Source organism: Serinus canaria, chromosome 1 (assembly GCF_022539315.1).
Source record: "Serinus canaria isolate serCan28SL12 chromosome 1, serCan2020, whole genome shotgun sequence".
Taxonomy (NCBI): Eukaryota; Metazoa; Chordata; class Aves; order Passeriformes; family Fringillidae; genus Serinus; species Serinus canaria.
The window spans coordinates 6,530,917-6,547,476 of NC_066313.1; the positions used below are offsets into that span (position 1 = coordinate 6,530,917).

At 43.6% G+C, this 16,560-nt stretch overlaps 1 protein-coding gene across 1 annotated transcript in view; it reads right to left on the bottom strand.

Annotated features, from left to right (window-relative positions):
• Nucleotides 1-13,587, bottom strand: part of CADM2 (cell adhesion molecule 2) — a 563,702-nt gene extending 550,115 nt beyond the window's left edge. Inside the window, exon 1 of the mRNA XM_030234833.2 lies at nucleotides 13,408-13,587. Within this exon, the coding sequence (XP_030090693.1) occupies nucleotides 13,408-13,468 (61 nt within the window). The 5' untranslated portion in view covers nucleotides 13,469-13,587. The remainder of the gene's footprint in view (nucleotides 1-13,407) is intronic.
• Between the last annotated feature and the right edge of the window lie 2,973 nt (nucleotides 13,588-16,560).

Sequence of the window (16,560 nt, forward strand, 5' to 3'; positions counted from 1 at the left end):
CACCTGGCTTAAATCAGATTATTAAATAGCATCTTTAAGGTAGAAAAATCAGTGAAACAACAGCAGCTCTGGTTCTAACACCTCAGTCCTGCACATGTTCATGCTTGGCTGTTCTGAAAGGAGTGGGCTGGTGCAGAAAGACTTATAAGTGGTCCTGCCTTTATTTATTGACAGCTCACCTCCAACTCACGACATAAATGATCCATTTTTGTGGTTGAACTACAGCACTTGAAAAGAATTAACTACTTCATTATAAATTCTCCCTCTTTCCAGTCAGATATTTCTTTAAGAGAACACTTGCACATAGAAGGATTTGATTCAGGGGTCCAACCCTTCTTGAGAAAAAGAGGAAATGCTGTAAAAATTAAGTACTTGCAATAATTGTGAATATGTGCTGATCTGCAGGCCAAACTATGGGCTGGGGGAGGAAGTGGAAACTTCTGAAGGTAGCTGGTTTGATAATTTTAAATTTATAATACACACTCAGAAATCTTCTGCACACTTGTACCCAATTACAGTTAGGAACACTAAATGTATGAACAGACCCCTTTTAAAAGTACCTGGTCTGCTAACCCATGCAAATTGAACCACTATCTCTGAGATGCAACTCTGCAATAAGGAAGTGCTGAGCACTGAAGTAACTCTGGCAGTGAGTTTTTATTAGTAGTTTTTAATGGTAAAAACTAAAACCAAAGACATTGTAAAAAGTCCATTACCACGCAGAGCATAATAAAATGTGACTCCTGCTTCAGAGCTAAGAATATTTGCTTGTCAGGAATAAGAATGGATTTTTTTAAATTCTTTGTGAAGTGGAGTTGTTTTGGGTTTCTTTCCTGTTTTCAGAAATAAATCAAAACATCTTTCATTGCTTTTCAAACATTGGAATAGCTGCTTTGGTGATGTTAAAATCTCACAAAAATTAACATAAAATGAATTATTGCTTTTAACATTGGTAGATACAAATTTGCAATTGTATGGGTACTATTTAGATATTTGACTAAATCCCTAATTTGTGTCAAGTAAAAGCATTTTTGATAGTTCATTATTAAGCATAAAGTAAAAACCCAACTTTCTGTTTCAGATTCCACTCTGTATTGCAGCACTTCAGAAGGAATAGGGGAAACAAATTCCATGAAAAAGTGTTTTAACACTCCTCCATTAACAGCTGCAGCTTATTTTTTGAGTAAGTAATTACATACTTAGAGCAAACACATTTATAACTCTGACCTAGCCAGAGCACATTTTCATTTCTTTTTCAGTGCAGATGTACATTTTCCCCTTATTTCTTTATCTCCCATCTGTTCTTTCAACATTTTAGTTTAAGCAGTGGTCAATGAGAGGCACTCTCTCCAGAAGTGCTACATACTGGAGCTGGAGTCTAATTAGACATTTATTATTCTGCTGCAACACTGAACACTAATAAAACAAATCTATCTCGCTCCTAGGCAGTTCATTATAATCTAGCTTCACTATTTCCTATTGCAGCATTAATGGCATTGAGACAAGACAGTGATTAAAAATTTATATTTTTTGTAAATGGAATAAAACTTAATAAATTGGTTTTCTTGTTAAATTAATTGTGGTTTATATACTGCTACTACAGAATTACAACAAATTTCTCCCAGCAATTATTGATGATCTCATTGTGCTGTTAGCAAATTAGTCCCAAAGTGTTTAAGAAACCAACAGTGGAAAAGGATTAAAAAGGTTCACACAACTAAACAAGTTAAACTGATTAGAACAAATAATCCTAAATATAACACCAAGTATAGAGTCTAAAAAGTTATTTGAATTAACTGCAAAGTCACTCAAACTGAAAATAAAAGCAAGTGTATCACCATGCTGAATAAAACAACACAATTTGTTCAATGCAAAAGTCCTTTTCCATAAAGTAAAAAGTGTTACACTGAGAAATTATTAGCAGTTAAAGTAGCATTCTCAATGAAATGTAAAAAATAACTTCTTCTAACATTTAAGACAGCTAAATTCATGAAAAGTAGTAGCCTGGTGCTCTCAGTCCATACTTAGGAATTCAGCTAAGCAACAAAGATGAAAGAACAGCACCACCTAGTTCTCTATTTAAAAGTTTTCAAATATCATCATCCATTGATTTATTTTTGTAATCTAAATTCACATAGGCGTGTGTATTGTGCAATAAAATCTGTCACATCGCCACAGGAAACAATACTAACAAGTTTGTCAGGAGTTATTAAAGCATCTGATGTAGATGCTTTACAAGGGTGTACTGTGAAAAAAAAAATCAGAAACAACTAGCACATGCAAGAATGGCAGAGATTTGCAACAATACAAATCTTGTTCTGAAGCACCAGAAACGCTGGATGGATTGCTCATCTTTTCTTAATTCTACTCTTGGGACTATTCCCTAATTTGGCAAAAACACTGTATTTGTATTGATCCCCCTGTACTGACACTTTGAGAGTGTTCCACATGTTCCAGATACAAAAAATATATTCACAATACAGACAGCCCCAGAGCCTCAGTAATGTATTTAAAAAACTTGTTGGCAGTTGTTTCATAGCTACTTTTCTATTCTACAAGCAACAGAAGCCTCTCAGAAATGGGGTATGTATTTCAGGTGTTAGCTGAACTGCAAGTTTTCATGTGAAAAATTCTCCTTTCAGAGAATGAGTGGAGTGTATTGGGACAATCCAGTTTACCGGGAGGCAAGAGCAGCACCTAAGAAACTGCCTACTCCTACTACTCAGACAACTTATCCAAGTTGTAGTAGTGTAATGTTTAAATTTGATAAGCACGTTGCTACACATGCAGAGCAGTAATTCCATTTTTCTAGACATGCTGGATTTCCTAAGTTCTCACTCAGATCAAGAGGACAAAATAGCAGTGGAACTGCATTTCTGAAGACATCTTCTGTATTGACACTGATATTCATAAATCAAATCCAATTTCTCATACTAATACACATTTCACTGAATCTTTTCTGTAAGCCTCTTAATTCAGAGCACAAGTGACATTGATACTTTGAGTATTCTGGGTTGTACTGCATTCTACAGTGAAATGGCTTGTCTTGTAACATTAGAGAGAAAATGGGAGTTAACTGCACCTACAGAGTGCTTTAGCTGCCTTTGAATGAGATGCTCAAATCAAGCAATTGATTTCTCTTAACTCAGAATGAGGAAAATTAAATGGGGCTATGCTGAAATGCTCTCATGCAGTACATTCGTACCAATCTGCAGAAATTCATCTCAATTCCTGGTTTTCCTATGGTGACTTCTCAAGTATTTTCAGCTCCCATATTTACCCCATCCTACTTATGCCTGTAGGAAGTCCTCCACATTTTGCTGACATAAAAAAAAAACCATCAGGTGAATGGACAAAAGAGACTGGAGCTTTATGACCATCCCTATAAAAAGCATTTGAAACCAGTTTCCCTGGCAGGAGGCAGGCTCCAGTGCCAGGGACTGACTCCAACTGGCTCTCCTCCTCACCTCTGTCAGTACACATTTGAGGAAGGCAGAGAGGTAGTGGGTAGAAAAACACTAATAATTAAAAATAAACAAAACCAACCAAATAAAAACAAAAGAAACAAAAAAAAAAAAAAAACAAAAAAAAAAAACCCAAAAAAAAAAAAAAAAAGGGAAAAACAATTCTAATCCTGCTATCACACCCATCTCAGGTAGTTTCTCCTCGAAGTAGGAAGAAGGATGTCCTCTCACAGCTTCTACAGAATGCACTGCCCCTAAAACCTTGACTTGTTTCATTCCATTTCCTGCAGAGGGGAAGAGATGGAAAGTCACAGCAGGAGACAGGTGACAATTCCCACTGCATCCTGCAAACTGCAGTCATACAGGGGTTTGTTCCAGCCTGATCTTCACAGATGCCTTGGTCCTTCACAGCAAAGTGTCTGTGTTAACTCCAGAAGGGATGTTTTATTCCTAGAGAAAATGAGATGCCCCCATGCCTTGTCCTCCATCCATCCATCCATGTACCATCCATGAAGAACACCCAGGCACAGCCCTGGCACAGCTCACTCCTTGCAGAATTGACACATCAATATAAACAGATTAGACAGGATCCCAACTTGAGGCCTTTATCCTCACAATCTTAAGAAAGCAAATCCCTCATGCATACAGAGCAGGGCTACTGCTGTTTCCCCACCAGAAGCCTTGAAGCAGCAAGCAGAAGGAAAAAAAAGGTTTGTTGTTTTGGGTTTTTTTTTTATTGGCAGTTATCCTGCACAGACAAGGCCTACAGGGAGATTAATCTGCATTTCTCTGTGACCAGCCAGTCACATATTTTGAAATTTACAAAAAGTTCAACCAATTAAAAGGAAAAAAAAAAAAAAAAAGCCTGTGAAATTAATTCTAAACAAAAACTTTTCATTTGTTTACTTGAAATGATAAAGATTCTGTTTGCCTGTTGGGGTTTCTGGTATATTTCAGTTTGAAACCGACATAGTCTAATGAACATTAAGTGCATCTGCACTTCCAAATCCTGTGGTAGAGAAATCACAGGAAAATGAAGAATACCCTTCATAGCACATGTTCATCTGACTTCTTTATCCAGATTTCCTGCTATTCCAATTTGCATCATATCAGGAAGAAATTGTTCTTTTGTAGAACAGAAGTATCACTTCTAACAGACAAAAGCAGATCTGTACAAAATCTGGTGTGTCTCTTTCTCTCAAAATCCAAAGACAGCTTGGGAAATTCTACAATCCCATTGTTTTTGAGAATCTTCTCCTCCCCCTGCCCCCAGATTTTGCTTCCACAAAATACATAGAAGTTTAATCACTTAAACCAATGTTATATTCCAAGCTATTTTGAAATTACATTAATCTTACGTGCTAAGCATGTGAAAGTCCCATAAATAAGTCTACAAGCCAGTGAGGGTTTTTATCTATCATAAATAAAAACAAATGGCCCATATATTTCTATTGATTATATGCTTACCCAGTGGCTCCCAAATTCACCATTCAGAATGCAGCAAAGCAGTAATGATTTATAATTTGCAAAACAAAGATGGCTTAGGAAGCTGAAAACATTTTAATTTTATTGTGGTCCAATTCTAAAACTCAGGCTTATTTTATGGGGAAAGTACTGAAATTATGTGAGCTTTGGAGTATTATTTAAGGAGTTAATTAGATTTATTCACTCTAAGAACCAATTTTGCATTTTACACACCAAAAAGAAGCATTAACCAGAAGGTGGTAAACCACAAACTTTACATTTACTGAGGAGAGATATGCCACATGCTTGACAAAAAAATCCATATAATAAGAAGAATGGCAAATAGTTCTGCAGAAGATGGGCAAATAGTCAAGGTTCTAACCCATACTTAAATTACTTATATCCTGCCTGTTTTTGAAACCCCACCATCTTGACTGTGTTTATATTAGCAGCAGTCAAGATTTACCCTAAGACATGTTAGGCTGAGGACTTCAGCCTTTAGAGAAAGCACAGTTTTTAAAGCTAAGTCACTGCTAATTTGGTTTTATACCAAAAGATGAGAGACACTCTTTAAATATACAGTTTCCCATCAATTATCTGACTTGATAGCTAAGTTTTTAAAAGCTTCTCAGCTTCTCAATAAAAGTGAAGGGATTTCCTTTTTACTGCACACATGTAATTAACCACCATCACCACTGAACAAGATGGCATTTCTATCTTCCTCCATATCAGTCCAAATCTTACCCATTTTTCATAGGGTTACAAGGCTACGTGATTCAAGCCTGAGGCCATCAGTAACATTATTAGAAATCTCCAATGGAAAAGTTAAAAAACTGTAAAGTTAAGAGAAAACTGCAATGCCAAGAGGATGCTTCACATGTCATTTAAGAAGTGGCATGAACATTTAAGATGTTAGTTTAAGGTTTCCTCCAAAGACAAGAAGCTCTTTCATTCTCACTACTATTATCTTAGTTGCTAACAAAAGAATTCATATAAATGGAATACTTCAGCATATTATACCATTTGATGACTTGTCACACATTTGGGATACTTTGTTAATCCTTGATTAGTAATCAGTTTAGTGACTAATATTTCTAGTCACTGCATTTATTCTCCAATTTACAAATGGCTGCAGTTCAATGTTTTTGTGTATTTGAAGACACAAAAAAATCTCATTCAGTTGTAAGAAATTCAAGAGTGAAAATAAGTGTTTTCATTTATCAAATTCAGTCTTACTTTCTCTGTATAAACAGAGCAAATCAATGGAGAATTCTTCACTGTTCTCCAGTGTACCACAATAAAACACCAACTAGCATGTCAAGATTTTAACTTCACATATAAAAACGTATTAACACTCAGGGAAGACAAAAAAAATTACTTTAAAAGGGATAAATAAGAAACTAACTTGATGCTAGGACATACTTTTTACAATCTTTTAATTAAAATAAATTTGATTGCTTTTGCTTTAACTAGTACAGCTTTTCCCCTGGTTAGGGACTAACCAGAACAGCCTTCCTGCCTTACAGCATAGCAGGAATAAAAGCAGGTCAAGTTACACTGTTAATCCAGCAGATGTAGGTCAGTTTGGGATAAATATCTGGACAGAAAATACCACAGTGCCCGTGCCAATACAACTGCTGCTGTGAAGTAATTTGGTCTAACTCTCTTCAGAGCTGTCAGTCCGTGGCAGTTCTTGAATCTCCAGTGCTGAACTTGGGAAAAAAACAAGAGTTTTAAGACTCCAATGGGTCTGTACATCTGCACTGCCTATTCAGCTTCTGCAGAAGCAGCAGCAATAATGCAGAGCATCAATATTGATGCACATTGATGATAAAGGTGTAACTCCATCTTCATAAGTGGTCACAGATATTTTTGCCTGTAACAGCAGACTCTGGTTCCTTCACCTAAGGTTTAGTAATTGAATTACCATGATCAGAACCATTGTTTGATTAATACTGTGGTATATAAGAGCTTTGAAATATCACCAGGATATTTTTACGTCTAACTTAGAAAAACAATCTCTCCTGCACTATCCTTCCCATCAAATTGTTTACACAAAGATGATGATAGAGGGAATATCAAAGCTATTTAAACAACCTCCATACTGGATATGTGATGACACACTTCGCTTTACAAAAAAATGAAACCTTGCCAAATCCATTCAAAAAACAAAGGAGAAGCTGCAGAGTAGTTCAGGAATGTATCTCCACATAAAGAAAATTTATACAGCAAAATATTCAGCTCTGAAAGAACTTTAGGGTTTGAATTGAGGAACATACACTATATTTATTTTGTGAAACTGAAGAGCAGCTGCCTATGGATAGCTAATAATCTCAATCAGCTATTTAAGAAAAAAAAAGATAAATCTAAATTGAGTATTAAAAACAGAAAAAAAAGAGATGAATGCATGAATTTATAATAATGAAAAACTATATTAAAATCAATATTTGTTGCAACTTTAAATGTAAAAGTTATAAAAGCACTGACACTCTCCAAGAGCCATTTGATTAAACTAGAAACCAGTGAATACAACTCAGCTCACTGTTGGGAGGAAATTGTCTTTCCCTCAAAAATCCTAAACTTGTCAAGACAGCAAAAGCATTCCTAAATAAGACTTACAAAGGTCCCAAGGTCTCTATTTTGCAAATAAAAGGATAGCAAATGATGCAGGTATGATTTTTTTTCTCTCACATTTATAGATTAAAGGGAAAGGAGATGGGAAAATAGGTAGACAAACCACCTATATTGTCCCCTAACCCCTCTGTAGCTTTTCTAAGTTCCACATGCTAAAAAGTCCTACACACCAAACTCCAGCATTAAAGGAGAGCACTAGAAGAACAGCTACAGAGCCCCCAGTCTTTTGTCCCTGAAATAAATGTTCTCTCCTTCTTCCAACCCCCTTAGAACGCTATAATGATAGTGGCTTATGCATTGATATTTAAAGCACCCATCCTGAGCTTAGTATGCATTAACATAAGAGAAACTGCAAACATTTGGGCTTTGTCTTTAATTTTCATGTATAAAATGAAGGGAAAAGATCCTGAAATAGGTTCAGAGGGGAAAAAAAGGGGAAAAATAAAAAGCCACAACATTAAGGACCCTTGCAAAGACACACTCATTTTTGAAAATACTCAGTTCTTTCCAAAATGTTTTCATTATGTAGAAGGATAATTGCTCAAGGGCAAATTCCTGAGAGAAATCACGATTTTACAATTTATTCCTTGCCACTGGAATGTGATATTTGCCTTTCTTCCTTTCAAACACACCTCAAAAACTCCTTGGGAAGAAGGGATATGCTCATTAAGATCATACTTAATATCGATGCAATCCCAGAGGATACACACACTAAACTGTGTCTAATAGTTTTACCATTCTGCATTTGTTTTAGGATGTCTATTTTAAAAAGCATGTCAATGGCAATCTCTCTGCAGAAGACCCTGCATTGTTTTGAGAGGCCCTAACTTTCGGGAGTTTCTGCCTGCTGTTCAACTCAATTAAAACAAAATCGAAGTAATCCCTCTCTCTCTTAGAAAATGCATTAAGAGGACAATGACAACATCTCCTATTTCTACATTTTTAAGTGTTAGATGGAGAGGCAGTCACTGTTCTAGTTCAGTCAACCACATTCTGGTTGGTTATACTGCTGTTCTTTTTGGCAAGCACCTGATGTCCACATCCATACCATACGCGAGTGCTGTAACCAGTTTTAATGCACAGGAGAGAAAATGGAAAAAAAAAAAAACAACAAAAAACAAAACCACCTCAAAATCCAAGCTCCAATTTACATAGCAATATCAAAAGAATAACTCCTTTTAAGAGAATAATTATTTGGTGGAAAGAGTAAGGGTAATCTCATTCAACACATTTTGTCAATAGTAGGATCAGGCCAGAGGGATGAGAGAGCTAATTATGAGAACTAAGGCTTCTGGAATAATAAACTGTAACTTAGAGACATTTGCAGTACATTATCACGGAATTGCAACTGACAAGTAAATTTAAAAGCAGAGGCAGATCCACTGTTCTGCATTTCTGAAATAAGATTTTAAAAAAAGAAGAACAAAACTAACAGAAAAGTAGACAAGAAAAATGTATTTGCTTCAACAGAGGTGCTCCTGTTGATCAGCACTTCCATGGAGTTACTTCTTTGGTGAAAAACTTCAAAACTGTTTACTGTTGATTTCATGGTAGAAACTTGATAAATACTTTGAGTGCAAGAATATTTGAGTGAGTAATCGCTACTTATGTCCTCCACAGGGAAGTTGTGGGGCATCATCAATGGAAATCTGGATTGTTTACTTACTTCATGTTCTAAACCTGAACTGCTATGAAATGACTAACAATACGAAGTCATGAAGAAATCAAGCAAAAGAATTCATAAAATGTGAACTAGCCTGAGAACTAAGCAGCTAATAAGCCTACCAAGCCCTGGGTAGATTGATGGAAGTCATACAAAGACAGACACCATCAAGTAGAGTGAAAATCAACTTGTGTCTAAAATATTCCACATAGAGACTGTACTAGAACTACTGTATTTTATGATGCAATTTTGTATGCCCTCACAGTACCAACAGAATTAAAACTCCATGCATTTGACTTGCTGTACACTGTATTAGCATATGAACGCTTAGCTGTCAAGACAACCCCTGTGCAGGCAGCCTTGGGTTGCCAAGGTTTTGCTAACAGAAATCCAACTGAAAATTCAAAACAAAGTCTAAATACACAAGATATTGAGTAATGTGTAACAGCTTCATCTTAAATCAGCTTAGACCATCTCGTACGAACTCATATCCATGTTTGTCCAGGTTTGTTTGCAGGTTTTTTTATTCTGCTTGTAACAGATCTGGGCTAATGAAAAGAGTCTCACCCGCAAGCAATTACCTGTCTTGGCTGATTTGTTGCATCAGTGGCCACGGTTTCTGACAAATTTAAAGAGTCCCTACATTATTTTCATTAGTAGACAGGTTGCAAGCCTTTGTAGTGTCTGAAGGAACCGCACTGAGAAGATTTGCCCAGCGTTGGCAAAATCTTGGACGTGGATTGTTTGCTCCCACACGTGGCACTACCCAGTGCCTTCTCGGAGCCGAGCACATTAAGGCATTAGATGCCATTTGCATTATCACACAGCAGGGGGCTACAGCAGCTACAATTCCAGGATAATCCTAACCTGTATCTGTATCCTATCTGTATCCAGAAGAACTATTTTTATTGTAGCAGTTTCTCACGTGGCGACTCTTGACAATAACGAGCTTACTCCTCAGGTTGCATGAAAACAGCTCAGATGAAGCACTTGAGTTATTCTAACAACATGCCCCCCCTGCAACTGTTAAATTTTGTCCGAGACTACATTCATGAAGTCAAAAGACAATCAAAACAGAAAGAAAAAAAAAAAAAAAAAAGTAAGGCTGTCTGTAAACATAAATAACAGGTTAACCTCCTGGGACATCCTCTGAGTACTCCAGGCTCATTACAGCGCTCAAGTTAAGAACAGCAGCAGGCAGAGATCCTACTCTTTTCACAGCAAACGCTGGAGAGTGCAGAGCAGACAAATACCATCCCCGCGCTCAGCTGACAAACCGCTTCCCAGCTCCACATGCTATTACTCCCTCTCCCACCTCCGTGGCTCCCCTTTCACAGCAAGCAGTTGACACTGGGCTCTTTTACTTGTTGTTTGCCTCTTCTCTGAAGGGACTGCTTGCTGCTAATGCTATTCCATGCACAAGCTGAGAAGCATTATTCTATGTCCTCTTCCCTCAGCTGATGCTTCATCAATACTCAGGACAGATTCCTTGAGCAAGTCTCTCCACAGATCTTGCCAAAAAGGCAAACTTCCATACAGGACACATGTTAGCTTGACTCTTTGGCACCTTGTTTTTAATTAGCTTCAGTTTCACCAACAGAAACCATCGGTAATTACAGTTCAGAAGTGCTTCGGATCCTCAGGACAAAGATGTTATTCCCATCAGAGCTGACAGAAAAAACCTGCATGTCCCATGGTCCACAGACAAAAAATTGAAGGAATATAATACATCCATTGAGCCACTTCACAATACAGTTTGGGCAAGTAAATCAAGCCAAAGGAAAAACTACTTTTAAATGCAGCTATTAAGCTATCAACAAGAAATGTGTCTAATGGTAACTGTGTCTGCTACTTCTGTCAAAATAAATGGCAGAAACGAACAAAACAACATTTACGAAGTTGCACTTTAAGGTGGACTGAAGGAATTTGATATTCTGTTGGATACAGCTGCCACTGAGGACAGTCTTATGTAATATATTTATGCATCTCCTCCATTCTCCTTTACCTCAGGAAACAAGGGTTGGAGAAATTACTTCCTCTCACTTCTGCCTGAGTGCTACAGGTTCTTTATATCCCCTTGAAAGAAGGGGATATAAAGAACTCGGCTGAAGTGTGGTACACAGAGAGCCTAAGTATTTCTGACTGAAGTTTTAATCAGGAGCTGAAAAAATAATTGTGTGAGAAACTGAAGAGAAGGGAGATGTTTCACACATGCAGAGGGCAAGCTGGGTAATATGTTAGGCATCACTTTTCCCCATCTGCAAGGACAGGCCCAATCTGGTTATTTTCACACAGCCACAGTCAGGTTTTGCGGTACACCCCATTTTTTTGCAACACGTTTTTTACCTGCTGCAGTTCAGAGTTACATTCTGCCTGGCACGCTCTCTAAACTGCAGTGAAAGACATCACTGTTTTTAATCACTGGTTTACTCTTAAAGCCGCGCCGCGCTGAATGCGGCTGATTGCATCTTAGGAAAGATCAAATCCTCCTCCTCCAGCAGCAACCCCGATTTTATTGGTGACAGAAAGTCAGTCCAGAGGCTTCCCACCCCCAGCTCCGTTGCAGGGCAATGAATTGACAATTCACAGGGCAATGTAAAAGGCAGAGAGGAGCCAGCCCCCAGGTGCAGCGCGCCGCACATGCCCCCATAAATAATCCTGTATAGCACCAACACAGCAGCTCCTTGTGCGGTGACGTACCGGGCAACCCATAAACATCGGGAAAGAATACAAATAATCCGCCCGACGGAGCCGTCCTTCGCGGCTACCCAGCGCACTCCCTTCCCCTCCCATTCCTTCTCGCGTCCTCGGCCGGGAACTTCCCCGCGAGGTGGAGCGGGGGCACTCGGGGGGGTCTGGACGATGGGGATGGCAGCGGGGGAGGCTCCCGTGTTTCGGGAACCCGGGCGGCTGCCTGTGCCCCCGCTCCGGGCTGCCAGCCGCGGGTCCCTCCGGAGAGATCGCCCGACACATGACGCAGCCATGTGAAACGCGAAATATATTAAACTTGACGTGAAATGGCATGACGGAGGAGAGCGGGGGGGAGAAAAAAAAAAAATAGAAGGTTAAAAAAAAAAAAACCTACAAGGCCACTTAGTTTAATCGACTCTTCGCTTCTCCTTCCCACACCGAAACACCGAGGGAAGGGCTGGGAGATGCCCCGCATCCTCCCGGAGGAGCGGGGTCCGCCAGCGAGTTGCAGCGGGGTGGCTCCCCGGCCCCCTCCGCACCCGCCGGGCCGCGGGGCCGGGGCCGCTCCCCACCCGCCACCCGGCACCGTGGGGTCCCCGCCGAGCGGGGCGGCCGGAGGGCCGCGCCGCCATCCCGGGAGCGAGGGGGCAAACTCCCGGCGGCAGCGCAGCGGGCTTGGCTGCCGGCTCGGCTCCCGCCGGAGCGGGAGAGGGCTGGGGGAGGCTCCCCCGCAGGCAGCCGCGGCGGGCGGTCACCTCGCAGCGCGTCGCGGGGCTTCCCTGCGCGGCGGCCGCTCCATCCCACTTGGCCGGATAACGGGAACGAGGGGGAGCGGCGGCGGGCAGGAGGGAGAGGGGAATACATCCAGTCTGCAAACTAGCTGCAGGATGAGCCGCCTGGAGCAGGATGGCGAAGGGATCCGGGCTCATCCGATTACCCTCCGTGCACATTCGATGCCTCTCGCACAGACACGCACTCCCGGCGGCGGCGCAGCGAGGCGCGGGCACCCCCCCATCCCGCCGCCCTCCGCCGGGGGGGCACGGCTGGAGCCCGCACGTTTCCCCAGGATGCTGTAGCAGAGCACACGCCGCTGCTGCGGCTGCACTCGCACTTTCGGGGACACGTTCGCGGCGGGCGAGGGAGGAGGTGACGGCCAGTCGGGGGACGGCTGCGGGGGTCGGCGAGCGGCTGGCGGCGGCGGGGTGAGGGGTAGGTGGAGGAAGAAGAGCGGAGGGCGAAGGAGGGCGGGAAGAGGCTGACGAGGGAAGGGCAGGAAGGGTTAACAGCCGTGCGGCGCTTCAGCGCTGGATAGCGCTCCAGAGCGGGAGGCTGGGGGCGCACGGCGAGGAGGGGAAGCCGGGAGAGGGGCGAGGGAGGGAGCGGGTCAGGAGTGGGGCGGGGGGGAAATCTGGGATGCCCCGGACCGCAGCGGTGCCCCCCCGGCGTCCCTCCCTCCCCACGCGTGGGGCAGGGGTGGGGAGGAGGCGGTACCTTGTACGAGGATCCCGCAGAGGCTGTAGAAGCGCAGGAGCGCGCCGGGCTTCAGCCGCATCCTGGGGGCTCCCCTCGGGCTGGGTGGGCGCCAGGCACGCAGATCCGCAGCCTCCCGCCGCTCCGCTCTCCGGGCGCTTCCTTCCCCCCGCAGGAGCCGCCGCCGCCGCCGCCTCCGCCGCAGTGTCTCCCTCGCTGTATCCAGTGGGGTGAGGAGGAGGAGGAGGAGGAGGAGGAGGAGGACCAGGGTCGTGGGGGTGGATTGGGGAGGGAGGAGGAGGAGGAGGAGGAGGAGGAGGAGGAGGAAAGAGCGGCTCTCTCCGCTGGCTCCGGCGCTGCTGGGCAGGTTCAGGTTCCCACCGCGGAGCGGTGCCAGGTGCCCCCGCTGGCTCCCCTTGCCCCTGCCGGCGTGTCCGTCCGTCCGTCCGCCTCTCCGCTCGCCTGTGGCAGGCTGTCCCGTGCCGTGCCGCCGCGGGGCGGCGGAGGCGGGGGGGATGCGCAGGGGCTCCGCTCCGCTCCCGCTCCGCTCCAGCCGCTTCCCGGCGCGAGACACAAGGGCAACCTCCGCTAGCCCCGCCCCTTTCTGCGCCTGGCCCCGCCCCCGGGTCCGCCCTCCCGCCACACCCCGGCCCTCCCTGAGCCTCGGCCACGCCTCCGCTGTCTCTTTGGTCCCTCCCCGGCCTGCCGGGCCCCGCCCCTCACTCCCGGCCCGGCCCCTCGAGCTGGCGCGTGACTGGCGCGCGGCGCTGCCCAATGGCCGCAGCCCGGAGTAGGCAGGACAGCCAATGAGAAGCCGCGTTACAAAGCAAAGGGGCGCGCCCCGGGTCCCGGCCCGCTTCTCGTGCCGCTGAGTGACAGCCGACCCGGGCCAATCGCGGGGAGCGGCCACCGCGAGGCGGCGCCGCAGCCAATGGGCGGCGAGAGCGGCGGGGGCGGGGCGGGAGCGGGCGCTGTCCAGGGCCGGTGCTGAAGCGGCGGCCGCGCCGGGCGGGAGCGCCGCGGGACGCGAGCCCGACCCGGGGCTCTGCGAGGGACGCGGCACCTTCGGCCGGCCCTTGCCTAAAGCCCCTTCTTCTCCCTCTGCTCTTCCTTCCCGAAAACAGCGGATGAAAGAAGGGCTGGCTGCGTCTCCGTGCCCGTGGGGACGAATCCCGTGCAGGTGCCCTCACCGCGGCGGCGATGAGATGGAACCCCGAGCAATGGCGATAAAGAGCTTCCTGGACTTTGGTCCGTGTTGGGCGGACTCTGCGTGGCGTGGAGAAAGTTTTTTCTGTGGAGGGTTTCTTGGGAGGTTTGGTGGCATTCAGCTGGTTGTCTGGAATTGCTAATGTTCCGAAAGGTAAAGCGCCATGAGAAATGCAGGAAGGCAGGCAGCCACCTCACCTTTGTGTAGCTGGTGTTCAGCACAGCATGGGCCACCTCTTGCACAAGTGAAATCAGAATGCCTGGGTTTGAAGTTGCTGGATCTGTTATTAAACACCCCATGGAGGAGTTGTGTTGCCTTATCCCATAGAAAGCACGATTCCCCTGCACCCAAATAATGACCAGGCATTTCTCCAGGTCTGGTTCCATCCTTTTCCTATTAAGGTTTTCTCTCCAACACCATACAGTATGTTTCCCACAATAACTCTCTGAATTTCCACCTTGATGTCCCAGGTTTTGACAGCAAAGGGCTTTGCGGAGATAAGTGGTGAAATAGTCTTCCCTACAGGAGAGGGAAGCTCTTTAAAAGCTCATTTCTCTGAAGGGGGCACAGTCTCAGATCGTCAAGGAAGTGCAATCAGTTGTCAACTTCACCTTGAAGAGCTTGCACAGGAGTGGGATCAGGGAAGTTATGCATTCTGCAGTCATATCCTCCACTTGGTTCATTAGCAAGTGATGATTATGCCTGGCAGCAGCTGAGGCTGCATCAGGATTTATACTGAGTTTCCCCAATCTCCAAAAGATGCTCACATAAAATACAGAATCGAATTAAGAATCACCTTTTAAAGTTCTAGCATTCATATGGTTTGGTAGCATGGCATCTATCTCCATGCTTTTGGAGGGTTGTGTTAACACCATAGAGGATGTTGCACGGGAATGTTCCCTAGGACAGGGAAGAATTTGTAGTTTGCCCCTAATGTGTGAGTAGATATTTGCTTTATGTTTTTTTTTTTTTCCTTTTTTTAATTTTTTTATTACTGAAAAAACCACAACAGGCAAAGGTTTTACAACTGTTCTCTTAGGGTTCAGTGCAGGGGCAGCAGTAATGAATGGGGAATGATTATCAAAATATTTCAGAAGACTTAAAAAAAGGATCAAGTCATCATTTTTAAGGCAGCCCTATAAATGTCAGCAAATGTTGGTGTGGGTTTTTTTTTGGTTGGTGATGGAGGAAATTAAAAAAACAATTCCCACAAATCCTTCACTAAGGCAGGACTGTAATCCATCCTGAAGTGCTTTTGCATTAATTATGACAGCTGATAGCTCTGTACTTTTGATAAGACATACTTTTTGTTGTAGTCTTGTTCCAGGAAACATTATAGGAAACATACAAGAGTCTTCCTAGCTTAGTGCTTAAAAGCTGTAGAAAGGTGTCCTCTGGCAGGGTCTGAATTCTTCCCTGGATTCACTGACAGGGACATCATGTCACTCCATGTCAGGAACACCACCAAAAATACTGGTTCTTGCCATTCTTTTCTGGCTCAGGTGGTTCTGAAATGAGCTGGCAATGTGTTGATAGAGAAAATAAAATTCCCAACAAAAATCCCTGTTTTTTTTTTACTGACTATATATGTGAAAAAAAAAGTGATTAAAATCATTACAGCTGCCAGATATGATTCCATACTTCTCCTGATTAACTCAGCTGTGTTAATTTGATGGTTTCTGTAGGCATAGAAGCACATCTTGTGACATCCAGTGGCAGCTGATATCTAAACCAACTTTGCAATTGGTCTGTGGAGCAGCACGGCCAGAAACTCCATTGCTTCCAGACCAAAAGGGCAAGAGGGATTCTTCAGGAAACACACTTCAGGACAGTGTAAAGAGTAATACCCTAAAATGCCAATAAGAGATAACCCTGAAAATCAGATGCAGAAGGCAAACATTCTATCACAAACAGAAGAATGTTCTTTTGCATTATCCTGTTATTCACCAAGTTGACATGTACAAATA